The 27,555-nt window shown below is 38.1% G+C and overlaps 1 protein-coding gene across 6 annotated transcripts in view; it reads left to right on the top strand.

Moving 5' to 3' along the window:
* The window catches only part of Ndg (Nidogen), a 211,029-nt gene that overhangs the window by 21,222 nt on the left and 162,252 nt on the right, over positions 1 to 27,555 (top strand). For 5 of the 6 annotated variants that reach the window (XM_070089510.1, XM_053782899.2, XM_070089511.1 and 2 more), the window contains exon 2: positions 18,797 to 19,215. In XM_070089510.1, the coding sequence (XP_069945611.1) occupies positions 19,003 to 19,215 (213 nt within the window). In that variant the 5' untranslated portion in view covers positions 18,797 to 19,002. Of the gene's footprint in view, positions 1 to 18,730; positions 19,216 to 27,555 lie in introns of all 6 variants that reach the window. The other variant, XM_053782901.2, reaches the window with a different exon arrangement.

The following is a 27,555-nucleotide window of genomic DNA, read 5'->3' on the forward strand; positions in this document are numbered from 1 at the left end:
GAGAGAGAGAGAGAGAGAGAGAGAGAGAGAGAGAGAGAGAGAGAGAGAGAGAGAGAGAGAGAGAGCACTGGATTAGCGAATTACTGCACAGTTTTCGTAACGCATATTCTACACAATATTTGAGATTTTATCACTGCAGCATGTAGATGATGGTGCACTGCATCTTCATCCTATGAATAGCAGAGGATAGTTTATTGTGCAACCCATATTCATCCTCGGTAGACCCAGTTTACTGAACACTGCATATTAATTTTCTGTACGGTTGCAACTATTTTGTTATGCACAGAATATTTATCCTGCGGATGGTGGATGCTAGTTTACTAAGCACTTATTCATCCTACAAACGATAGAAGCTGGAATTTTTGTGTACACCTTTTCCAACCTGTGGACGTAGAGGCCGTTTTATTGTGCACAACATATATATTATGTAGACGGTTGTTGTGTCTAGCTTACTGTGTATTCCATACTCATCCTTTTGACGATAAGTACTAGTGTGTTTTGTATACTCTGATGTAGAGGATGGCGTTCAGAAGTTACGAAGTCGATCACAGGGGGTCATTGAACCTGCAACCTGGTGCCAGACCTGACCTCTCCGTTGATTGCCTTATCAACCAAGCTGTTGGTGCAAGCACTACACTCCAACTGATCAGAAACTCTCTAATGGAATCTTTTAAGGTCGCTCTCGAAGACAAAAAGGGGTCTGTTGATAATTCCCCAAATATATGAAAGGAGTGTTGAAATTAATTTTTTCACTTAGTGTATAAATTACACTTCTCTTTCCATTGAGGAATATTTGCTCCACATTCCGAGTATTTGGCTGTCGTAGAGAGTGATTTGTGTATGTAGGTTGGCGCGAATTGCTTTAGAAATTTTCAAGCGTAAATTATGATGGATCTTTGAAGCCTACGTTGCATGGTGTACAGTTCCGGAAACTTCAAGCATTCCCAATTATTTACGTGATTGAATACACGCAGTGAAATTTCTCTGTCCATACCTGAATAACATCTCCTTGGAGATTTTCTGTGTCCTCAATGGATGTCACTCTCATACAAATTCTAGTATCGTCTGCAAGGATAATGTGGTGCTATGAAATAGGTGTATATTTCGGATATAGGAATGAGCAATAAAATTGGGGAGAGTACTGTGCCTTGAGGAACAGAGCTTTTTACTGTGGCAGCCTTTGATTTCACTTTGATCACTCTTACTTTCTGGGTTCTATTTGTTAAAAATCTAAGCATCCATCCGCCCACTTTTGAATTTATTCTTATGTACTCATTTTATGCCTTAATACACCGTTATCAAATTTTCAAACACTTTTTGCAAAGTTTGCACACTACTGCATTTTATTTACCTTCTAGTGCATCTATGACTATCATGGTCTCAGTAACCGCGAGAGACAGAAGAAACCTCCTCTAAACTCATATTGGGTTTATACAAGTGCAATTGCACACTTCCTCTTTTTGAAGTCTTTCAATTATTTTGATAATTTGGGACGTCAGTGTTGTCCGTTTTGAGTTTTTAGCAATTGGTTTACTGCCACCTGTGTGGAGCTGGGCTATATTAGTAATTTTAAATGATTTTGGGACAACTCTTTTGTCTATATTCGGTGTCCATAACAACGTGTTTGTGAATTTTTGGGTAACAATTGTTGATGTGTATGTAGGTCCAGAGTCTGGGCCTGAGGCAGAGTACATACAGTTAGCAACGGTCAAGGAGGGGATGGGGTGCTCCTTGCAGTAGAAACATAAACATACATTTTTTTTTTAAAGTTGGAATATTTTATTCATCAATTAAAAAGCAGTTCATAAAACAAGCTATATTTTGGAGTTTAAATTTTCTTTCTAAATCGAGTTATCAGGAATTTTGGATTACTTTTACCATTATTTATAAGTGCTTCCGATGGGTTATTTAAGGTGAGTTTGGTATTTATTGACATTGTTTTTACTTTGTAACTTAAACATTTTTACTTAGCTACACTATAAGGCAAACACGGGCAGTTACTTGACAGATTATAACTATTTGAAGACACAAGATACATTATTTCTTTATCTGAGATAATATTTGGATATTTAGAAGTTTAGCTTAATTTGTGGAAAAATCAATATTTTTTTAATAATATGAAAGAAATCATTGCTCTTTATTTCTTTTTTATTTTCATAAAAATATATATTTGTGTTTTTTACTGAAATTCGAAAAAAAATATATTCGTATTTTTTTATTAAAACAAGAAGATGAATTTTCATTCTATCACGATCATAGAAAATTCAATGTATTAATTTTTGATCATGTACACTGATCTGCAACAATTTTCCTTGATCTAACTTTCCTGAAAATTTACGAGTACCACCATATAAGAACTTTTTTTTTTTTTTTTTTTTTGCAAAGCTATCACTATAAATCTATTACGCTATCCCATACCAATATATATTCACTTTCAGAAAATAAAAAAAAAAAATCGACCTATATAGGAAAAAATCACGGTAAGTAGGAGCCTGTCATAGGCTCTAACCTACCAGAAGGTTCAAAAATAAGCTCGAAGATTTCCTGAAGACAGCAGCTGGAACGGCAGGTAAACTGTTTGTTCCTGAGGGGTAATGGCATTTCCATTCTGGCAGATTCCAACAGTTGACTTACTTTAGAAATGAAGCAGGCTGATTCCTGTTGTGTGGAAGGAATCAATTTTAGCGGTGCTTGAATGATTTTGGATAAGGTTGTCTAGAGCAACCACTGTGAAAAACCTATGTCGTAGTTAGGGGACACTCAACAGATTGCTTCTGGTGTGCTTACAAACAGCAGTTGCCAGCTGATTCTTAATCTGCAGTGTTAGGTCTTAGCTAACACTGAGACGCAAGTCTGAGCAACTTCCTGAACCTGGTCTGTGCATGGACGTTCACCTCCTCGTTCACATTACGTTGATACGTGGTTCATTTAAAGTCGACTTTTGGGGTCATGCAGCATCTGTGGAATGGGAGGCATTCAAATTTGATTCAAGCAAGAGGAAAATAAGTACAGTTCCTCGGATAAAGAGCCCCTCACCAGCATCATGTGGAAAAAATGCAATAAGGTAAAATAAAACCATACTATTTCCACACACAAAGTGACAAAATCGCCATTCAGAGAAGTCTGTCTCCTGTATCCACACGGAAACAAAAATATGAAAATTGACCTACTTAGCATTGTGCATACGGCACCCAGACCTGCAAATAATCTCATGAATCTTGCCCAATATACATTACACAAGTGTTGAAATTTTGAAGCAAATAAAAAAAAATGTTGTCTCGAGTGAAAAACAAAAAATTGTGATAAAGTAATTGAAAATGTTGCTGGAAATGTTCCTAACAATCGGGAAGTTTTCCCTCGTTAAATATAAAAATGAAACTTAAATTAGCGAATTTTTCTCATTTACATTCTATTATAAATTTTCTAGAGACCTTTAAAAAATATATTTTATTTTGATTTATTCAAAAGCCAAAATTGGCACCCATACAGGTCAAAATTATCTAAAAAATGTTTCCTATTAATATACACCTCCATTTAGGTTTGAAGCTGATCAAAAGAGGCATTCACTAGTTATTACACGTGAAACACTTTGATTAATAAAATTGGCAAATAGAAATTTACACAGCTCAAAGAGAGTAACAAACTGTGTTTTAATAAAGGCCACCATTGGCAAAAGTTTGAAGCCTACCGAAGAAGGCATTCTCGGGAAATTTATCTGATCTTCAAGATTTAAAGTTTTTTTTTATAACTATTTAAGTAAAATTCCAAATTTGCACCTATTGGGATTAAACTTATGGGTGTTATAGGTTATAGGTGTTATGGGTGTTATAGATTATAGGTGTTATGGGTGTTATAGATTATAGGTGTTATGGGTGTTATAGGTTATAGGAGTTATGGGTGTTATAGGTTATAGATGTTATGAGTGTTATAGGTTATAGGTGTTATGGGTGTTATAGGTTATAGGTGTTATGGGCGTTATAGGTTATAGGTGTTATAGGTTATAGGTGTTATGGGTGTTATAGGTTATAGGTGTTATGGGTGTTATAGGTTATAGATGTTATGGGTGTTATAGGTTATAGGTGTTATGGGTGTTATAGGTTATAGGTGATATGGGTGTTATAGATTATAGGTGTTATGGGTGTTATAGGTTATAGGAGTTATGGGTGTTATAGGTTATAGGTGTTATGGGTGTTATAGGTTATAGGTGTTATGGGTGTTATAGGTTATAGGTGTTATGGGTGTTATAGGTTATAGGAGTTATGGGTGTTATAGGTTATAGGAGTTATGGGTGTTATAGATTATAGGTGTTATGGGTGTTATAGGTTATAGGAGTTATGGGTGTTATAGGTTATAGATGTTATGAGTGTTATAGGTTATAGGTGTTATGGGTGTTATAGGTGTTATGGGCGTTATAGGTTATAGGTGTTATAGGTTATAGGTGTTATGGGTGTTATAGGTTATAGGTGTTATGGGTGTTATAGGTTATAGATGTTATGGGTGTTATAGGTTATAGGTGTTATGGGTGTTATAGGTTATAGGTGATATGGGTGTTATAGATTATAGGTGTTATGGGTGTTATAGGTTATAGGAGTTATGGGTATTATAGGTTATAGGTGTTATGGGTGTTATAGGTTATAGGTGTTATGGGTGTTATAGGTTATAGGTGTTATGGGTGTTATAGGTTATAGGTGTTATGGGTGTTATAGGTTATAGGTGTTATGGGTGTTATAGATTATAGGTGTTATGGGTGTTATAGGTTATAGGAGTTATGGGTGTTATAGGTTATAGGTGCTATAGGTTATAGGTGTTATGGGTGTTATAGGTTATAGGTGTTATGGGTATTATATGTTATAAGTGTTATGGGTGTTATAGGTTATAGGTTTTATGGGTGTTATAGGTTATAGGAGTTATGGGTGTTATAGGTTATAGGTGTTATGGGTGTTATAGGTTATAGGAGTTATGGGTGTTATAGGTTATAGGTGTTATGGGTGTTATAGATTATAGGTGTTATGGGTGTTATAGGTCATAGGAGTTATGGGTGTTATAGGTTATAGGTGTTATAGGTTATAGGTGTTATGGGTGTTATAGGTTATAGGTGTTATGGGTGTTATAGGTTATAGGTGTTATGGGTGTTATAGGTTATAGGTGTTATGGGTGTTATAGATTATAGGTGTTATGGGTGTTATAGGTTATAGGAGTTATGGGTGTTATAGGTTATAGGTGCTATAGGTTATAGGTGTTATGGGTGTTATAGGTTATAGGTGTTATGGGTGTTATAGGTTATAAGTGTTATGGGTGTTATAGGTTATAGGTTTTATGGGTGTTATAGGTTATAGGAGTTATGGGTGTTATAGGTTATAGGTGTTATGGGTGTTATAGGTTATAGGAGTTATGGGTGTTATAGGTTATAGGTGTTATGGGTGTTATAGATTATATGTGTTATGGGTGTTATAGGTTATAGGAGTTATGGGTGTTATAGGTTATAGGTGTTATGGGTGTTATAGGTTATAGGTGTTATGGATGTATGGGTGTTATAGGTTATAGGTGTTATGGGAGTTATAGATTATAGGTGTTATGGGTGTTATAGGTTATAGGAGTTATGGGTGTTATAGGTTATAGGTGTTATGGGTGTTATAGGTTATAGGTGTTATGGGTGTTATAAGTTATAGGTGTTATGGGTGTTATAGGTTATAGGAGTTATGGGTGTTATAGGTTATAGGTGTTATGGGTGTTATAGGTTATAGGTGTTATGGGTGTTATAGGTGTTATGGGTGTTATAGGTTATAGGTGTTATGGGTGTTATAGGTTATAGGTGTTATGGGTGTTATAGATTATAGGTGTTATGGGTGTTATAGGTTATAGGAGTTATGGGTGTTATAGGTTATAGGTGCTATAGGTTATAGGTGTTATGGGTGTTATAGGTTATAGGTGTTATAGGTTATAAGTGTTATGGGTGTTATAGGTTATAGGTTTTATGGGTGTTATAGGTTATAGGAGTTATGGGTGTTATAGGTTATAGGTGTTATGGGTGTTATAGGTTATAGGAGTTATGGGTTGTTATAGGTTATAAGTGTTATGGGTGTTATAGATTATAGGTGTTATGGGTGTTATAGGTTATAGGAGTTATGGGTGTTATAGGTTATAGGTGTTATAGGTTATAGGTGTTATGGGTGTTATAGATTATAGGTGTTATGGGGGTTATAGGTTATAGGAGTTATGGGTGTTATAGGTTATAGGTGTTATAGGTTATAGGTGTTATGGGTGTTATAGGTTATAAGTGTTATGGGTGTTATAGGTTATAGGTTTTATGGGTGTTATAGGTTATAGGAGTTATGGGTGTTATAGGTTATAGGTGTTATGGGTGTTATAGGTTATAGGAGTTATGGGTGTTATAGGAGTTATGGGTGTTATAGGTTATAGGTGTTATGGGTGTTATAGATTGTAGGTGTTATGGGTGTTATAGGTTATAGGAGTTATGGGTGTTATAGGTTATAGGTGTTATAGGTTATAGGTGTTATGGGTGTTATAGGTTATAGGTGTTATGGGTGTTATAGGTTATAAGTGTTATGGGTGTTATAGGTTTTATGGGTGTTATAGGTTATAGGAGTTATGGGTGCTATAAGTTATAGGTGTTATGGGTGTTATAGGCTATAGGAGTTATGGGTGTTATAGGTTATAGGTGTTATGGGTGTTATAGGTTATAGGAGTTATGGGTGTTATTGGTTATAGGTGTTATAGGTTATAGGTGTTATGGGTGTTATAGGTTATAGGTGTTATGGGTGTTATAGGTTATAGGTGTTATGGGTGTTATAGGTTATAGGAGTTATGGGTGTTATAGGTGTTATAGGTTATAGGTGTTGTGGGTGTTATAGGTTATAGGTGTTATGGGTGTTATAGGTTATAGGAGTTATGGGTGTTATAGGTTATAGGTGTTATGGGTGTTATAGGCGTTATGGGTGTTATAGGTTATAAGTGTTATGGGTGTTGTAGGTTATAGGTTGCATCATCAGTAATATTTTGAAGCCAATCAGAAGAAACATTCATTAGTTATTGAATAAATAATATATTATCACTATTTATCCAATAAACTTTGCGGACTCGGACATATGCCACCCAATGGTGGTGTGATTCTTATTTTTTAAAAAAAAGGACACCACTGGTAAAAATCTGAACCCGATCAAATGAATCATTCAAAAATTATGGCACGGATTCTAACGATTCCAAGTTTTTATTTACTATATTGCTACATTGGCCAGTTTGCTGGCACACAAACGAAACTTAATAGGTAACATTCTGGCCCTAAGATGCACCAGCCAATAAATAATGAAGGCGTTTAAACGAGGTAAACGGATTTTTTTGGTGATTTAACAGAAATAAGAATTCTCGCTATTTTGCACGTAAAATCGTGAAATCTGTACCTATACACCTGAATTTTACTCCTCCCCAACGCCATATTTTTTTAGAACCTTTCACGAACGTTTGCAGTTCCGCAACTGCAGATTTTGGAAGTTACCCGAGCCATTCCTGGATACTGAGAATAGGTTCAATAACTTTAGTAATAAAACAATTGAACATGACCAGTTTTGCTAGAATTTGGTCCTCGTTACCATAAACAAGTGTTGAAAAATTGAAGTAGATTCTATCAGGCAATCTCGAGTTATGAGCAAAATTAAATAGAAAAGTGGGAAGAAAAAACAAATACCAATTTCGACACCCTTCGGGAATCCGTATCTAGATATATCTTGGCGGCTACGCAGTCCCAAAAAGGTATCCTCGTATTCCATAACCACATTTTCCTGTATCTCGATGCACGCAATTGGAGTAGTACAGAGCTCGGAATAAGCTGATGATACAATTAAATTCTAGCATTGAAGATTTGAAGGGAGTCAGTAGAGCCATTCACAAGTCATCATTTGGAAAATATTATCTATATTCCTTTGAAAATTAGTTTTCAAATGATAACTTTTGGGCTCTGTTTCAGAGGAAACAAAGAGTTCAGTATCCTAAAATACAAAAGCCTATTAAGCTTAAAGACGCTTAGACGTTGAATTATCAAGTAATCAGCATGAAATGACTGAATTCAGTTAATCAGATGTGACATACAGCATAAAAAACAGTGTTTCATTTTTTTTCCATTAAAAAATGCAACCTACACCGCCAAAAAATCAATCCGAGCTTTTCTTTAAATAAACCTGACAAACTTTTTAGAAAGTAAGTTTTATGAGACTTTAGTGTTCGTAGCATTTTTTTAACGATGCTCATGAGGGCACACAGATGTTATTAACATATAAAAGACTATTAAGTTGATTTAAGCTAGAACAACTAAAATCAAACACTTTAACTAGTTTTTCTAGGTTAAATCAGAAGAAATATTCTGCAATTATTTCAAAAGAAAATTGATTAATAAAGTTGGCACATCATAACTTGATGAGTAAGACACATGTGCAACAGTTAAGTATCTTAATTGTTGAAATGCATCGCCTACACAGTAGGCTTCTTCAGTCAAATACAGAGACAGCACGTACAGTAGCGATGATGAAGTAATCATTCCATCAATCTTAGAAAAATAGTATTTTAAGTGGAAAGTCCCTCAGTCTGCAAAGAGTTCATCTCCATAGTCTGATTCGATATGAAGCTGAAGCATCAGAATGGAGCCTTAGATATTGTCGAAAGAGAGGTGGAAGTTGCAGGGGACCACATGCACTAGTAGAAGCAGGAAGGCAAGAATTGTGGAGCAATGTAGCAAGTCTACTAGCTCATGCTAGGCAGATCTCTCTGGAATCCATCCTTTCTCACTCATAACTACTAGTTGAAAGATGTCCTCTGGACCAAGATACGTTTGTGTTACTGTGTCTGACATGTAAGTTGAAAATGGTATAAAATACCAAGTTGATGAGTAAGATACATGAGCAACAGTTAGGTATCTTTATTGTCGAAATATTTCGCCTACAAGAACTCGACGACGACCGAGAGTGAAACTCAAATACGATAGGTGCAGATTTGATAACATTATTTATAAAATAGTATGATTTGTTTATTATTATTATTCTTTTATTAACACATGGGCCGTTTCCCACCAAGGTAGGGTGACGTGGAAAAAGGAGAAACACTTTCATCATCATTCACTTCATCACTGTCTTGCTAGAGGCCGATGCTAGAGTTATAAAACCATTTTTTTCAGAGCGCAGGAACTGTACTTCCCACCTCCAGGACTCAAGTCTGGCTTGACAGTTTTCCTGAATCCCTTCATAAATGCTGCCTTGCTCACACTCTAACAGCATGTCAAATCTAAAAACCACTTGTCTCCACTCGCTCCTATCTAACATGCTCACACATATTTGCTGGAGTCGAAGCCTCTAGCACACAAAACCTCCTTTACCCCCCCTCCCTCCAACCTTTCCTAGGCTGACTCCTACCCCGTCTGCCTTCCACTTACGGATTTATAAGCTCTCTAGGTTATTCTGTTTCGTTCCACCCTCTCTAAATGTCCGAACCACCTAAATAAACCCTCCTCAGCTCTCTTGATAATACTTTTAGTATCCCCACACCTCCTAATCTCCAAACTATGGATTCTCCACATTATATTCACACCGCACATTGCCTTCGGACATGGTATCACTGCCTCCAACTTTCTGCTTGTTGCAACATTCACCACACATTTTTCACACCCGCATAAGAGCGTTGGTATGACTACTCTCATACATTCCCTTTTTGCTTCCATAGATAACGTTCATTGTCTCCAAAGATTCCTAAGTTGACCACTCATCTTTTTTCCCTCATCAATTCAATGATTCACCTTGTCTTTCATAGACCCATCTGCTAACAAGTCTACGCTTCCTCTCTACATGACTCAAGAAATCGTAATGACACGATTGCAAACAAACCATACCCCGGCCGGGATTGAACCCGCGGTCAGAGAGTCTCAAAACTCCAGCCCGTCGCGTTAGCGACTAGACCAGCTAGCCACAATAAGATTCGTCCAACTAGGTATATTTCTACACCATAGGAAGGTTAGCACAGGCACCACTGTGACTACAAATGCAAGTTTTTACAGACGAATCTTGAGTCATGTTGACGGCAGTGAAGGGACTTGAGCTCGAGTTCGTCACGGCCACGCTAGCTGGAGATTCGTCTGTAAAAACTTGCATTTGTGGTCACAGTGGTGTCTGTGCTAACCTTCCTATGGTGTAGAAATATACCTAGTTGGACGAATCTTATTGTGGCTAGCTGGTCTAGTGGCTAACGCGACGGGCTGGAGTTTTGAGACTCTCTGACCGCGGGTTCAATCCCGGCCGGGGTATGGTTTCCTCTATACTCCTTTCCTCCAGTTTGATATCCAATCTTTCATTACCTAAATCTTTTGTTATCCTCATCACCTTACTCCCTATGTTCACTTTCAATTTCCTTCTTATACATACCCTGCCAAACTCATCCATTAACCTCTGCAACTTCCCTTCAGAATCTCCCAGGAGCACAGTGTCATCAGCAAAGTGCAACTGTGACATCTCCCATTTTGTGTTAGATTCTTTATCTTTTAATCCCACACCTCTTGCCAACTCCCGAGTATTCACTACTCTTACATCCCCATCTATATATTAAACAACCATGGTGACTTGACACATCCCTGTCTAAGGCCTACTTTTACTGGAAAATAATCTCTCTCTCTCTCTCTCTCTCTCTCTCTCTCTCTCTCTCTCTCTCTCTCTCTCTCTCTCTCTCTCTCTCTCTCTCTCTCTCTCTCTCTCTCTCTCTCTCTCCTGCAAACTCTGACCTGAGGCTCACTGTCCTAGTAAAAATTCTTCACTGCTTTCAGTAGCCTACCTCCTATTCTATACATTTGTAACATCTGCCACTTTGCCCCAGAATCCACCATATCACACGCCTTTTCCAAATCCATAAATGCCAAAAAACTTCTTTAATTTTTTCTAAATACTGGTTGCCTATATGCTTCACTGTGAACACTTAGTCTACACATTCCCTACCCTTCCTAAGGCCTCGTTGTTCAACTGCAATCCAGCTCTCCGTCTTATTCTTAATTTTTTCAATAATAACTCTACCATACACTTTACCAGGTATAATCAACAGTCTAATTTCCCTATGATTCTTACACTCTCTTTTGTTCCCTTTGCTTTTATACAAAGGAACCATTCATGCTCTCTGCCAATCCCTAGGTACCTTACCCGCTTCTACAGAGTTATTATATAAAAACTCTAACCGCTCCAAAACTATATTCTCGCCTGCTTTTAACATTTCTGTCTTTATACCATCAATCCCAACTGCTTTACCCTCCTTTCATTTTAACCACTGCCTCACGCACTTTCCCCACACTTGCAACTGGCTCTTCCTCGCTCCTACAAGATGCTATACCTCCCTGCCCGGTACACGAATTTACAGTTTCCTTATCATCATCAATATTTAACAGTCCCTCAAAATGTTCCCTCCCTCTTCCTGATACATCTAACTGTCTAATAACCCTCCTCTCCTATTTTTAACTGTCAAATTCATTCGTTCCCTAGGCTTTCTCAATTTGTTAATCTCACTCCAAAACTTTTTCTTATTCTCAGCAAAATTTGTTGATACCATCTCACCCACTCTCATTTGTTCTCCTTTCACATTCCTTCACCACTCTCTTAACCTCTCCTTTTCTCTCTATATACTCCTCCCCCTTGGATCATTTCTACTTTGTAAAAATCTTTCATTTCCTAGCCTTTTCCCCTCTTACCTCATCATTCCCCTCTTTACCTAATCATCCATCAATCGCTCTTCTTTCCTCCCTCACCCACTTTCCTGTAACCACAAATTTCTGCTGAACACTCTAACACTACTTTCTTAAATCCATCCCATACATCTTCAACCTTATTGCCTATACTACCCCTAGCCCATCTTTCTTCCAATAGTTCTTTATATCTTACCCTAACCGCCTCTTCCATTAGTTTATAAACCTTCAATTCTCTCTTACTTGTTGATTCTAGTCTCCTTGCATCCCATCTACCTTTTGCTCTCACTGTAGCTACAACTAACAAATGATCTGATATATCTGTTTCCCGTCTATAAATATGCACATGCTGAAGTCTGCCCATTAGTTTTTTTTATCTACCAATGCATAATCTAACAGACTACTGTCATTTCGCCCTATATCATATCTTGTTTCTCTTAAAATATGTATTACCTATAACCAAACCCCTTTCTATACAAAATTCAGTCTAAGGCCCCCCCATTATCATTTGCACCTGGCACTCCAAACTTACCTACCACACCCTCTTTAGCCGTTTCTCCTACTTTAGCATTTAGGTTCTCTACCACAATCACTCTCTCATTTGGCTCAAAGTTCCTAAACTCTCGCTGAACATCTTCCAAATTCTCTCTCTCTCCTCAACACTCTTCTCCAGGTGCATATACACTTATTATAGCCAACTTTATGCATCCAACCTTTATTTTAATCGCCATAATCCTCGAATTTATTTATTTATATTCCCTCTTCTCCTTCCATAAGTGATCCTACAACATTGTTGCTACACCTTCCTTAGCTTTCTCTCAGATAATCCTGACTTAATCCCACTTATTTCTCCCTGCTGAAACTCCCCTACCCACTTCAGCTTTGTTTCGTTAAGAGCTAGGATATCCAACTTCCTTTCATTCATAACATTGGCAATCGTCTCTCTTATTATCAGCACCACATTCACACATTCCAGTTTTAAAAAGTTTTTCTTCTCGTCTTTTTTAATAATTTATACAGGAGAAGGAGTTACTAGCACATTGCTCCCGGCATTTTAGTTACCTCCTGCGGCACGCATGGCTTACGGAGTGTATACATATGCGTGTACATACATATGTAGTGTGCATAAGTGTAAGTAGAAGTAGCAAGACGTACCTATTTTCATGCATGTTTAAGAGACAGAAATTGTGTAAAACAATTACAGGTTTCCACTTCACGTGCATTGGGTAGGACGGTAGTACCTCCCTGGGTGGTTGCTGTCTACCATTTTAAATTTAAAATTTTTAATTTACATTTTCTGAGCTGCTTCAGTAGTTAATGAATGATGTATCTTAGGATCAAGAGAGTGGCAGTTTACTTTCGTTTACGTGCAGGCAAATTTGATGCAAAATAGTAAATAAAAACTCGGAATTATTGCGGTTGTAGGATGACTGATCTATTGAGCTTCAAATTTTCACCATTGGTGTGGTTTTCTGAACACAAGGCTCACACTGACATTACGTGGCATAGGTCCCAGTTTGCCTTTTTTTGAATAAAAAGCGTTTATTTTTTATTGAGCACGTGTTGAAAGCTTCATTTGATAGCCTTCAAATTATTATTGACGATGCATTCTATAAAAAGTGATATTCCATACATTTAGCCTGATTAGGTGCAAATTTGAAATTTTACTGAAATAGTTTAAATGATTGGAATCGTTGGAATCAGATTCATTACTGGTAAGTGCTTTTCCTGGTCGCCTTGGAACTTTTACTACTGGAGGACTTTATTAAAACACAGCTTGTTTCCTATGTATTAACTAATAAATGGCTTCTCTGATCAGTTTCAAACTGTAAATTCTAGTGAATCTTAATATAAAGTAACTATTAATCTTAGGCAGTGTGAGTGCCTATTTAGCAATTTAGAAGAACAAAAACGCAAAATACAGGGACTAATGTAATGCACAAATAACCGCACATAGGAGAGAAAAGCTGAAGACGACGTTTTGGTCCGACTCGGACCATTTATCAAGTCACACGAACACAAGAGTATGAATATGCTAGGGGGACAGGGACGGGACCAAGAGAGGAAGAAAAAGAAGTAATGGTATGTAACGACTTTGATGTCGTAACTTAAATAAAATGGGCCTGGCTCCTAATGGCTGCTCAATCTGCTGTCTAGGGGCATTTAATTACACTGATAAAGACAGCAACTCTAGGGCCAGTATGTATTCATACAAATTAAGAAGCACGAGTGCAAATAATTAATGTTGTATAAGGACACAAAAACTCACTTATACTAAAATATATATAATATAATAAAAAGTAACTTACATACAACTTACAATCTACTCCCAAAAAAATACCACACTCCAGTTCACAATGCTTTTGTCTGTCATGTTAGAGATAACAGTCATCCTACTGACTGGATCTTTGTAGAACTGTCTACCCAACTTCTAGCCATCACAGTCGCCGTCTTTTTGAAGCATCCCTTGTACACAACTTCTGTTGTATAAATCTTAGTCCTGCTTTGTCTCCGTAGATGCGTTCCTTTCTCATTACATTGTCAAATGTTCCAAACTTCAGAAGACTCGTGGCTTGGCCTGATCCCCATCTCTTCTCCTTTCCTATTTTTTTCCTTTTTCTTTCTTTGTTTTTCTTTCTTCTGCCTAAGTGCGTTCTGCCCTTCAGTTCCTCCCCCCCCCCTGTCCCCTGTATTTTTGGTCCTATCCTTTATGGGCTTTCCTACAGTGCTCCTTTTTCTTCTCATTAGACTGATCCCACTTATACTACTACAACTACCACTCCTTAAGTACTACTAATACTTTTGCCTCCACCCTATCTCTTGTGCACTAAAACTACTCTTCGCGCTTTCTACTAGTACTGCTACTTCCACTTTCCACCTTACCTCTACCATTGCTTATTTTCTCGTCCTCTTTTAGCCCTGTCCCTGTCCCCCTATTTATACTGGCTCCCTCACTGTGTTAGTGTGACTTTGTAAGTTGTCCAAGTGAGACCGAAACATTGCGGGTTTTATTTGTTTATTTGGCAGTTTGTTTCCAAATCTTATCAAACTGATTTTTTTAGAAATTTCAAAATAAAATACTTTTTTTACAGGATTGTAGATAATCTTAAGGATAATGTGCAAAATAAGCTGGGGAAAAAAATCCACGATTTTATAGTGTTTTTAAGATTAACAAGGAGAGATTGTCCAATTTCCCGGGACATTTCTTAGCAAATTTTTCATTTGCTTTCTCACAAATTTTCGTTTATTACTCGAGAATGCCTTATTCGATCGCCTTCAAATTTTCAAATCTTTTGTAATGTGTCTTGGACAACATTCATAGGAGTGTTCGTATGCGTGGGTGCACTACGCACAATGCTACATAAGTCATTACTAACCTTTGTTTCTGTGTAATAGGTGGAGATAGGTTCGTCTGTTCGACTTCACAATTGCAGCACTCTTGCATTCTGCTTGGAAGTTTGGTATATTGAATGGAGTAAGTAAATGCAATTTTGCCACATTTAATCTTGAAATATAAAGCAGTATTTTATTTTACTGCAATATTTTTGCGTCAATGCTGGTGAGAAGCTCTTGATCCAAGGAAATGCATGCACTTATATTCTATTGACTTCGATTGATTTTGAATTTCAAACTCGGTATTTGACCCCTACAGGTTTTGCGCTTCTTTAGCCATTGAAATTGAAAGAAATTCAAAATATTTCTTTTCATATGCCAAAAACAAGGCAAATACCACATCTAGTATCGGGCCCTTACTCAGACAGGATGGGACTTACACAGACGACAACAAGGAAATGAGTGAAATATTGAAATCCCAGTACGACTCTGTGTTTAGTGAACCACTAATCGGTCTGAGGATCGACGACCCAAATGATTTCTTCATGAATGAGCCTCAAAACTCCATAAATGTATGCCAGATTTCCGACATTACCCTAACTCCGATAGATTTCGAAAAAGCCATTGACAACATGCCTATGCACTCAGCCCCGGGCCCAGACTCGTGGAACTCTGTTTTCATTAAGAACTGCAAGAAACCCCTCTCGCGTGCCCTAAGTACACTATGGAGGAGGAGCTTGGACATGGGTGAGATTCCACAGTCACTTAAAACAACGGATATAGCCCCGCTCCATAAAGGTGGCAGCAAAGCATTAGCTAAGAACTATAGACCAATAGCTCTGACGTCCCACATCATAAAAATCTTTGAAAGAGTGCTAAGAAGCAGGATTGCAAATCACCTGGATTCCCAAAATCTGCACAATCCAGGGCAACATGGGTTCAGGGCAGGTCGCTCCTGCCTCTCACAACTACTGGATCACTATGACATGGCCTTGGATGCACTGGAAGAAAATCAGAATGCAGATGTAATATACACAGACTTTGCAAAAGCATTTGACAAATGCGATCATGGTGTAATAGCCCATAAAATACGTGATAAAGAAATAACTGGGAAAGTGGGGAGATGGATCTTCAACTTCCTAACAAATCGAACACAAAGAGTAGTGGTCAACAGAGTTAAATCGGAGGCTGCCATAGTGAAGAGCTCTGTTCCACAAGGCACAGTACTCGCCCCCATCTTATTCCTTATCCTCATATCAGACATAAACAGAGATATACACCACAGCACCGTATCATCCTTTGCGGATGATACTAGGATCTGCATGAGGCTGTCATCTGCTGAGGACACGGTTAACCTCCAAGAAGATATAAACAAAGTTTTCCAGTGGGCGACGGTAAACAATATGATGTTCAATGAGGACAAATTCCAACTACTCCGTTATGGAAAACTGGAGGAGATAATAACTAGAACAGAGTATACTACTGACTCCGGCCATACAATAGAGCGGAAAAATAATGTAAGGGACCTGGGAGTAGTAATGTCTGAGGATCTCACTTTCAAGGATCACAACAGTGCCACGATCGCACGTGCAAAGAAAATGATAGGATGGATAATGAGAACTTTCAAAACGAGAGATGCCAAGCCCATGATGATCCTTTTCAAATCACTTGTTCTCTCTAGGCTGGAATACTGCTGTACATTAACATCTCCATACAAAGCAGGTGAAATCGCAGATCTAGAGAGTGTACAGAGATCCTTTACTGCACGTATAAGTTCTGTCAAGCACCTTAACTACTGGGAACGCTTGAAAGCACTTGACTTGTACTCGTTGGAACGCAGGAGGGAGAGATATATCATAATCTACACTTGGAAAATCTTGGAAGGAATGGTCCCAAATCTGCACACAGAAATCACTCCCTACGAAAGTAAAAGACTGGGCAGGCGATGCAAAATGCCGCCAATAAAAAGTAGGGGCGCCATTGGTACACTAAGAGAAAACACCATAAGTGTCCGGGGCCCAAAACTGTTCAACAGCCTCCCATCAAGCATTAGGGGAATTGCCAATAAACCCCTGGCTGCCTTCAAGAGAGAGCTGGACAGATACCTAAAGTCAGTGCCGGATCAGCCGGGCTGTGGCTCGTACGTCGGACTGCGTGCGGCCAGCAGTAACAGCCTAGTTGATCAGGCCCTGATCCATCGGGAGGCCTGGTCATGGACCGGGCCGCGGGGGCGTTGATCCCCGGAATAACCTCCAGGTAACCTCCAGGGCCCGTGGCCTGGTGGCAAAAGCTCTCCCTTAACACAGCGAGGGGTCTAGGTTCGGTTCCCGGAGAGGGTAGAAACATTGGGCGTGTTTCCTTACACCGATTGTCTATGTTCCCCATCAGTAAAATGGGTACCTGGGTGTTAGTGGACTGGTGTGGGTCGCATCCTGGGACAAAACTGACCTGATTTGCCCGAAATCCTCTGCAAAACAAGCGGCTTTCTATATAGGAGTATGTCATTGATGTCAGCTAGACCTGTATACCTTGTACATGTACTTGTAGAAATAAAGATATTATTATTAATGGCTGACGCATCGTTTGAAATGGCTTAAGAACATACTTTTTCTTTTAAACTTTTAGCGCTGATGTGTTTCCCTCAAAGGAAACAATATTTTGTTAGGCTGTGTAAGTTATCATGTGCCAGTTTTGTTAATCAAATTGGTTTCTGTGAAATAATTAGAGAATGTCTCTTCTGATCAGAAATAAATCACAGTGTTTGACTTTATTTGGTAATCATAGGTTAAATTAACTTATTGCATAATATATATGCTTATAACATCTAAGTACCCTTAAGACCATTGCTAAAAAATTGTATGTTATTTGCACTAGATTTACATAAACCTTATTTAACTTACCTACTTACATACAGTACTTACTTTCTTAAGAGGTGGTGAGTCTTACTTGGATTTTGTTCTACGAAGGTCCTAATTTTTTTTTGTAAACTGAAAAAATTGAAATACTGCTTTTCATGCAACAATTTCTGAATTTCACATCTGATTAGATCTTGGCATGCATCCCCTCTTCGTTTCGTGAATTTTCACCTCGACAGTCCTCTTCCTAGCACAGTGTGTTGCCCTGTGATTATTATTATTTTTGTTAGTGGTTATACAAATATTTCTGTTAGTACTAACAGAAATATTTGTCTAATCTATTTTTAGATTATTATTATGTTAAGATAATACTAATAATACTATAATAATAATAATAATAATAATAATAATAATAATAATAATAATAATAATAATAATAATAATAATATTAATAATAATAATAATAATAATAATAATAATAATAATAATGATAATGTTTACAAATGGAAATATTTCGTCCAGTAAACTTAAACTGTCTGTAGACCACTTGTGTATACCTCGCTTTGCCTCTATATAAATCAAACACATTAGTATTATTAGAGAATATTCAATGACGAATTGCTAAACTTATCGTCAAATAATGAGATGTAAACCAGTGATGTGGAATGTTAATGACTGCTTTTTGTGACCGTCGCTCCTAGTGTGTTGTAGTGGAGTCTGAATGACGCAGTTCCATCTTTTTTAATCTGATAAACGGTTTGGAAAATATACTTTTATGATGTTTTGTGTTTAAACGCCATAATTAAGATAAGATTGTGTTCTCAAGCTTAAGTGGAAGGTGATTATTAGTGTAACTTGTTGAGTGCGTTCTACTTTCTTTGGACACTAACAGATAAGTGATCACCCAGTGGCCAGACGTAAATATTAGTGGTGGTAACTGGCTGGCGCCTATGAGCGACACCCCAACAGAAGCAGCAACGACCAGTGTAGGTAGCATGAGACAAGCTACCAGCAACCATCGTCACCAGTAATAATCATTTCACAAAACTCTACGCTCACTGACGGATTTCATCTAGCTCTTCATTCCTGAAGAACAGGATGGGGCGACTGTGTCCCCTCCTTCTGTCCATAGCCCTTCTGGTAGTTGTACAGCTACTGACACCATCACATGCCATCCTGAAATCTTATTTCTACCGCTACGGCGAGGATGCTGGGGACACTCGTTTGCTAGCCGAGGATGACATCTCATCTCCAGAGATCAGCTTAAGGGCACCCGTCATATTCTTCGGTCAAATCTATCAGTCTATTTTTGTGAGTATATGTTCCAATTTGTGTTTAATATGCTGAAAGGTTAGAAGCCAACAGACTATCAAACGAAAAACACCATTAGCAAAGTCTTTTATTACACTATGTTTCACATTCAGTAGGTCTTTATCAAATCTTTAAGACTTGATAAAGCTCTCTTTAGAGCGAAACGTGTATAATAAAAGACTTGTTCTGCCGCATGTTTTGGCCTTGAATATTGTCTGTAGTCACGGTCGTAGTTGCATATATTAAATTTACTATATGCAATCCCAGAAAATTGGCTTCTTGGAAATTTAATTAAAAATTAAGACACACTCAGGAGCATAAATTTATAGTATTTATTACACGATGATAACTTGGGACGCTTTAAAATATTTTAACTTGGAGAATACAATCTGTGATGCTTAGAATTTTATAATAATTATATTAGCTTCTCCAATTATTCACCACAATAATACATTCCGGTTTACTTAGAAACAGGCACGTTTGTTGGACAGCGATATTAATTTTATGAGAAATCATAACAATAAAAGTACAGTGCTTTATATCCCAAATAGTTGCAATGCCACTGACCATATCCACTCCACCTTACCATTATATTTACAATATTATTATCATCAGTATCATTTCCTTTACAAATTACCACTATCTAAATGTAAAATATCGTATATATTTTTGTAATATACTTCCAACCTCAGTTACAGCGTCCTTATATGTCTGTAGTGTTATTACTATTATCTTGTAATCTGCTGCATTCTAAGATATAGTGCCAGAGGCTGTTTATCTTCCACTCTATGTACTTCATATTGTCTTTACTCCCTCGGTGTTGTTACACCAACCAGTCAAAGATACAGAAGGCCTACTCATCGATGTCTCTGCGTCTCTACGCATAGATGAAAGAAAACAAGAGAATACAGATCAGGTGGCAGAACTTGGGAAAGACTCAAACTCAGCAATTATAGGGAGTCAGAACACTGGCAGATACTATGCAAAGGTATGTGCCTATATGGCAGAGCTTGCTGCAGTAAACACAGCAGAAAATGTGCGAACATGTTGAGAAAGGAAAAGTGTCACTTTGACAAAGAGTGCAGCAAGTACTTCCACCCAGTGGCTGCAGGTACTTCCACACAGTTCAGAGAATGTTATAACCTGAACTACCTAGACCATCATGTAAAAGGAACGCGGCTCTACAGAGAAAGCAGAGAAAGGGAAATTGAACAACAGTCTATATTTAGGCATAAAGATAAACGATCGGACCAAAGAATGAAGCAAAAAGGTGAAATGCTACAGATGGGTAGCACAATGGGACATACCAAACCAGGCATTATCCCATCAGGGCCGAATACACAATCAAACGCAAAGTCAGTATTGGAAAAACCAGGGGTATGTACACCAGGGGCCGTACCAGGTATTACATCACCAGTGGTACTAACGAAACACAGCAAAACAAAGCATCTCAAATAGTAATTCCTGTTTCATATTTGCAAATATTCAGGATTTGAAATAAAGTAAAATCGACAAAGTTAGTTATGTCATTGGGCTCCTATCAGAAGCGAATGCCATGTTTGGTGCATTTTCAGAAGAGATAAAGATAGAAAACTAGAACATGTATAGATGTAATAGAATTAATAGGTCACAGGGAGGAATAGGACTCTATGTAAAAGATACTTTCTGTTGTACAGAAATGCTGAATTCTACGAATGACATAGTAGAAATTCTAGGCATTAAATTTGAAAATAGAAATTTGGTAATTATCCTACTATATAAACCACCATCAGCAACTGCTGAGGAATTCACAGATCGGTTAAGGAAAACAGATAGCTATCTGAATAAGCTAGAAAATCCCACACCAAATATTTTACTCCTTGGAGATTTTAATCTCCCTCTTGTAAAATAGAAGATGGCGCAACGCAGTGTTATAGCAGAAATATCTCCGGGAAGCACCCTGGCTCAACAGGTACATACCAGGGAACTAATGAGGCTTCGTGAAAAGTACTCATTGAACCAACAGATAATTGATCCCTTGAAATGATAATACTCTGGATTTGATATTCACAAACAACGAGGAAGTAATCAGACATAACAGTTACAAAAACAATATACTCTGATCACAACATTATAGAAGTTCAAACGAGTATTAACTCAGGGTTAGGGAACTGCGTCACTAATGTTAGAGACGTGATGTTCAGTAAGTTTAATATTAACAACCCCAGAATTGACTAGGAAATAATAAACCAAGAGCTATCAGACATATCCAGGGAAGCAGATACGAGCGCCCTAAATCCCCACCAGTGCCTAGAGAAGTTGAATACAGAAGCATACAAGGTATGTATGAAGCACGTACCATTGAGGAAACCCAGAAGATCAGATATAGAGACAGAGCATAGGAGATGGTACAGAAGAAGAAAAAAAGGTTGCTGAGTTGCTTGAAAAAGACAAATATGTCGCAACAGAGGAAAGACAGTCTTAGCCGAAAGATCACTGAATTAGAGCAAAAACTTAGGATGTCATACCTAACAGAAGAAGTATAAAGGGAACAACGGCCATACAGGATATTGCAAGAAATCCAAAATATTTATATTTCTACGCAGAATCCAAGCTAAGAACTACCTGTAGAACTGGACCATTATTGAGGGAGATTCGTATACTGACGATGAACAGGAAATAAGTGAAATCTTAAAAGAACAGTATGAGTCGGTGTTCAGCAACCCACTAAATGACAGCAAGGTAGAAAATGCAGAAATATTTTTCACTCCAGCAGAAGACCGCGCAGACCAGCTAGCTGATATTAGTACAAATCCCATAGATTTCGAGAAGGAAATGGATAACATGCTCACTCACTCAGCACCTGGACCAGATTCATGGAATGCCCTATTTATTAAGAAGTGCAAAGTACCACTATCACGAGCCCTCAGTATTCTTTGGAGAAAGAGTTTAGATCTAGGTAATCTAGAGTGCAGGCATAGCTCCTTTGCATAAGGGAGGTAGTAGAGCACTAGCTAAAAAATACAGACCAGTGGCCCTAACTTTTCACATCATTAAAATTTTCGAAAGAGTTATGAGATGGCAGATTACAAATTTCATGGACCAGCACAACCAGCATAACCCGAACCAGCATGGTTTTAGAGCAGGACGATCATGCCTGTCACAGCCACTGAACGATTATGAATATTAAAATGGTATAAAACACCGACAGGTTATTAGGTAAGCCACATGTGCAACACAGTAGGCTTCTACAGTTGAATACAGAAAAGTAGGTAGAAGCAACGTAATTTTGAGGTGGTCAGTCTCTCAGCCTGGAGAAGAGTATTTGTTTCTTAGTATGAAACAATGTAAAGTTGAAGTGACAGTATGGAGCCTTATATACTGTCAGGAAATGAGATGTAGGACAACTTTTCTGTACTCGACTGAAGAAGCCTACTGTGTAGGCGAAACGTTCCGAAATAAAGATACCTAACTGTTGCATATGCGTCATACCTGAACCATTATGACAGAATTACGGAGGGGTTGGAAGACGACTAAAACGCAGATGTGATTTACACAGATTTTGCGAAGGCGTTTGACAAAGCGAAATGAGGGCCATGGGCATTACTGGAAAGGTAGTCAGATGGATATTCGGGTTCCTAACACACAGAACACAAAAAAATAGTAGTAAACAGCAAGATCCAGCATCAGCGAGGTAAAATAATCAGTTCCCCAAGGTACTGTTCCCGCACCTCTGCTGTTTCTCATGCTCATTGCGTGTATAAAAAGACCCGCCGCATTTTTGTATCATCATTTGCAGACGACACTAAAATAAGCATGAAAGTCACTACGGTAGAGAACACTGAAAAATTACAGGAAGACATAAGCAGGGTTTTCCAGTGGGCAGTGGAGAACAGCATGACGTTCAATGGTGATAAGTTCCAGCTGCTTAGGTATGGAAAGAATGAAGAACTCAAAAGGAACACTGCATACAAAACTTAAGAGGGTCACCAAATAGAACGAAAGGAATACGTAAAATACCTTTCTTTTAAAGACCACAAGACAAATATCACGACAGCAAAGAGGATGAAGGGGTGGGTATAGAGAACTTTCAAAACAAGGGAAATAATGCCAATGGGGACACTCTTCAAATCGCTAGTGTTCCCTCATTTACTATATTGCTCAGTGCTGACAGTCCTGTTCAAAGTAGGAGAAATATCAGAGCTGGAACAAGTGCAGAGATCGTTTTCGGTTCACATTGAGCCAGTAAAGCTCCTAAATCACTGGGAACGCCTTCAAGTCTTGAACATGTACTCACTGGAGCGGAAGAGAGAGAGATACATGATAATATATACCTGGAAAGTACTCGAGGGCCTTGCCATAACAATATACTGGAGTGAGAGATATGTGAGGAAGTGCAAAATAAACCCAGTGAGGAGCAGGTACGGTGGTTAACATTTTACGAGAAGCTATCAGAAACACAAGTGTCGAAGCCTTCTTGAGGAAATTTGACATGTATCTTCACCAGGTGCCAGATCAACCAAGCTGTGATGAATATGTGGGGCAGCGGACCTCCAACAGCAACAACCTGGTTGACCAGGCAAGCACCAGACGAGCCTGGCCCATGGCCGAGCTCCTAGAGTGGTGAAACTCTCTAAAATCTTCAAAGGTATTTCAAAGGTCCTATCTACCAATAATCGCGTATATCTCTCGGTAAACTCATTCTCGAGATATTTGATTTATATTCTTGTCGTCAAATGCAGTGTTTCTCTTGACCTGTAGTTCTTGTTTATTCATTTCCTTCTTTGTTAACATGAGATGATAACAATTCAAACTTTGCTAGTATTTTGTTATTCTCTAATATTTTAGTATTATTTTATAGCTTTTCACAATTTTATTAATGACATTTTTGAAGTTAAGTCTGAATTAGACTGATATTGAGATGGAATGTACAAGTTGATTCTATTTATGTTACAGCCTCTGTGGCTAATTAAAGGCAATTAATTCAGTCTGGATTGATTATACACTGTCCTAAAGTCTTATAGATCTTTCAACAAGTCTGGGAAACTTTTTGATTTCTGGATACTTACAGTAAGCACTAATACAGCAACTATATTTTCAGGTTCTTTAGCAATCTATTGGCATACATCTATTCGAAACCTCCATGAGACTCATCAATAAACATAAATGCAACGTTAGGTAACTTCTATTGTGATAAATTTCAGTCACCAACAGCTTTTTTAGAGTAAGAAAAAAATTGATATATGTAGTAGAGTGTAGAACAGATGTAGTGTAGGTGGGGCGCACAGAGCGTGTTTTTCAAAATGTCATAATTATCTTAATTAACCATAATTATCTTAATTAACCTAATATCTGTGTCTTCGTAACTCGAGATCAGTTTGGTTAAAACTTTGGAAATGCTTAAACGCTCAGTTTTTTTTGTATTGCAAAGACTGGTAATCGTGATTCTCTACCTTTACCTATGATATACCTTTTATGAGTTCTGAGATTCTTTCTTCTCCCTGAGCAAGGTCGAGGGCCAGGCTAGTCTGGTGCTTACCTGGTCAACTAAGCTGTTGCTGCTGGTGGCCCGCTGCCCCACATATTTATCACAGCCAAGTTCATCTGCCACATAGTGAAGATGCTAGTCCAATTTCCTCTTGAAAACTTCTACACTTGTCCCAGCAGTGTTTCTGGTATCTTCTGGTAGGATGTTGAATAATCTTGGATCACGGATGTTGATACAGTGCTCCCTTGTGCCCACTGCACCTTTGATTTTCACTGGGTTTATTTTGCACTTGTTCCCATATCTCTCACTCAAGTATGTTGTTATGGGATTGTGCAGATTTGGGACCAGACCCTGAAGTGCATTCCAGGTATATATTTTCAATATATCTCTCTTTCCTCCTATTCCAGGCGTTCCCAGTAATTTAAATGCTTTATTGACTCTACGTGGGCAGAAAACGATCTCTGTACCTGTGTCAGCTCTGATATTTCTCCTACCCTCAACGGGGAAGTCAACACTGAGCAATATTACAAATGAGCTATTTAAAAGGTGTCACTATTGGTATCATTTCCCTTGTTTTGAAGGTTCTCATTACCTACCCCGTCCTCCTCATGTTGTCGTGACCTATGTCTTATGTTCTTTGAAAGAAATGTCAGCTGACAATTATTCTCAAGTCTTTCACGTCTTCCTTTCTTTCTATTTGATAATACTCGTGAGTTTTGCATACTGTTTTCCTTTTGAGTTCCTCATTTTTTCCATACCTAAGCAGCTGGAACTTAAACCATTGAACGTCATGGTGTTCTCCACTGCTCACTGGAAAGCACTGCTTATATCTAGGCAATGCTGTCTGTTTAGATCAGATCGGTAATGCATAATCTTTTCATTCCCGGAGCCACGTGGGAAGACTGACCCACCAGCAGAAAACTGAATCATAAGTATGGGTCATATCTGAGTAGATCCCTATGTTTTTGACAGATAATCATATATTATTAAAATTTTATTGATATATTTTCAATATATGCACGAAAGAATGAAAAGTGCATAAGGATTGGAAGAGAGATGTATAATGAAGAAAGGGGACAGTAGAAATGTAAAAATTATAAAGAATTCACCATCAAGTCATGTGATGGTGAAAACGTACCAACCTAGTCGATTCATGAGATTTTCCTTTCATTTCTCAATTTCCTTAATTACAAAAATCCTTATCACTGGCAGTAGTGCCAAAACCTTGAGATGATATTCTTAACCCCTAGTACCTCATTTTGCATTTATTGATCACCTGCGGTATTGTTAATTGTTTTAAAACAGCTTGTTTCGTGGAAGCATCAATATGTGTACTGCTTGTGAAAGTGGTACAACAAATGGGAGAAGAGTGAAATTAGCTCCTGTAGCTGTTCACAGCCACAAATGTACTCGCGTTAAGTGCGACATGTCTAGGTTCTGGGCACCTAACGTATGTAGCATGGTGGCTTCTTGAGGAATACGTGGCTGAGTGGTCTAAAGTGTCACATTGGGGAGTAGGAAGTATTGAAAAAATACAAATTTTAGAGATGCAAGCTCCACTTTTCAGGCGTTATTTGCATGGTCACAACTAACTTCTGTGCAAAATTTCAGACCATTTCATGTCCATTTACCCTGCAGCATCGCGATCGGCTTTTCGTCAAATTATACACCACTGAAAGCAATTAGTTATAATTTATTGGTTGTGAGGATAATAGTCATGTGTACATGGTTTATATCCTTTTTGGTTGTGAAGATTGTATATTCAAATGTACATGGGTTATGTTAATCATCAACCATTTAATTTTAAACTATTACAAGTTATAAGTGAAGTCTGTCTTGGTAGAGAACTTGGGCATCATTTTCCTGGAAAATAATCTTTGCTTGATATATCCATCTCTTGCCTTCTGTCCAGTCACTTCACTACAAGCTTCAGTCATCAATTTTATCCCTCTCTCAACAGCTAGGGTGTTGTTTGGCCACTTGGGCACCTCCACTGGAGTCTCAATAATTTTTAGAACCTGTTGATCTTATAGAGAAGGAATGAAAGGAGGCTCAGTTTTGAGTTCAGTCTTCCAGTCAATCAAGGAATGATAGTTCTTTGCTTGCCACTTTAGCTTGGAAATCACTACTTTTCTTAAGTTGACAATAGGCGCCATTGTCATTTTCTTCATTTTTCACTGTTATCCGTCAACAGCATCAGCAGAATCTTCTCCATCCTCATCAGAGCTCTCAGTACTTTCTTCTGTCTGCTGATTCTCCTCTCTAATTTTTCTTATCATTGAGACAGCTCTGTCCCTCACAGTCATGACTTCATCGGCGCACATACCAAGAAGCAGCTGATCTGTATGAGCAAAGTAGGAATTTCTTTGGACAGTCTTCTTTACTATCTTCTTTTCTTCACTGTTCAGATGTTTAATAAATTACAATGACTGGAAGACGTTCTTTGGGCCGTGTCTGACATAAGGTTGCAACTTGATGTGGAACCACATTGGAGCACTGAACTTTAAAATGATAATGACGACTCTTTTCAGTTCCTGGCTTTGTCTTAATGTTGCCACATATAACCTAAGGATCCTACTCCATAAAATATTCCACCTTGACACACACGGTGGACCTGGTTCAAGAGCAGCCAAGTCATCATCAACCACACCTGTGATCACTCTTTTGCAAATCCTATACAAGTATTTCTGGTCCCAGGACAGATCCTCTGCCATCTTGTCATTCAGTGCAGGGAAATCAGTGAAACTGACTGGCTGGAAAGCAGCAACAGGCAGCTCAGATAGTGGATCCTTGATTTGCTTGCCAATGGGATTCTCCAAATCTCGGATCCATTTGGATTACCGTCATAGTAGTAGAAAACAGCCCAGAATGGC

The sequence above is a fragment of the Cherax quadricarinatus genome, chromosome 28 (assembly GCF_038502225.1).
Source record: "Cherax quadricarinatus isolate ZL_2023a chromosome 28, ASM3850222v1, whole genome shotgun sequence".
NCBI classification, from domain to species: Eukaryota; Metazoa; Arthropoda; class Malacostraca; order Decapoda; family Parastacidae; genus Cherax; species Cherax quadricarinatus.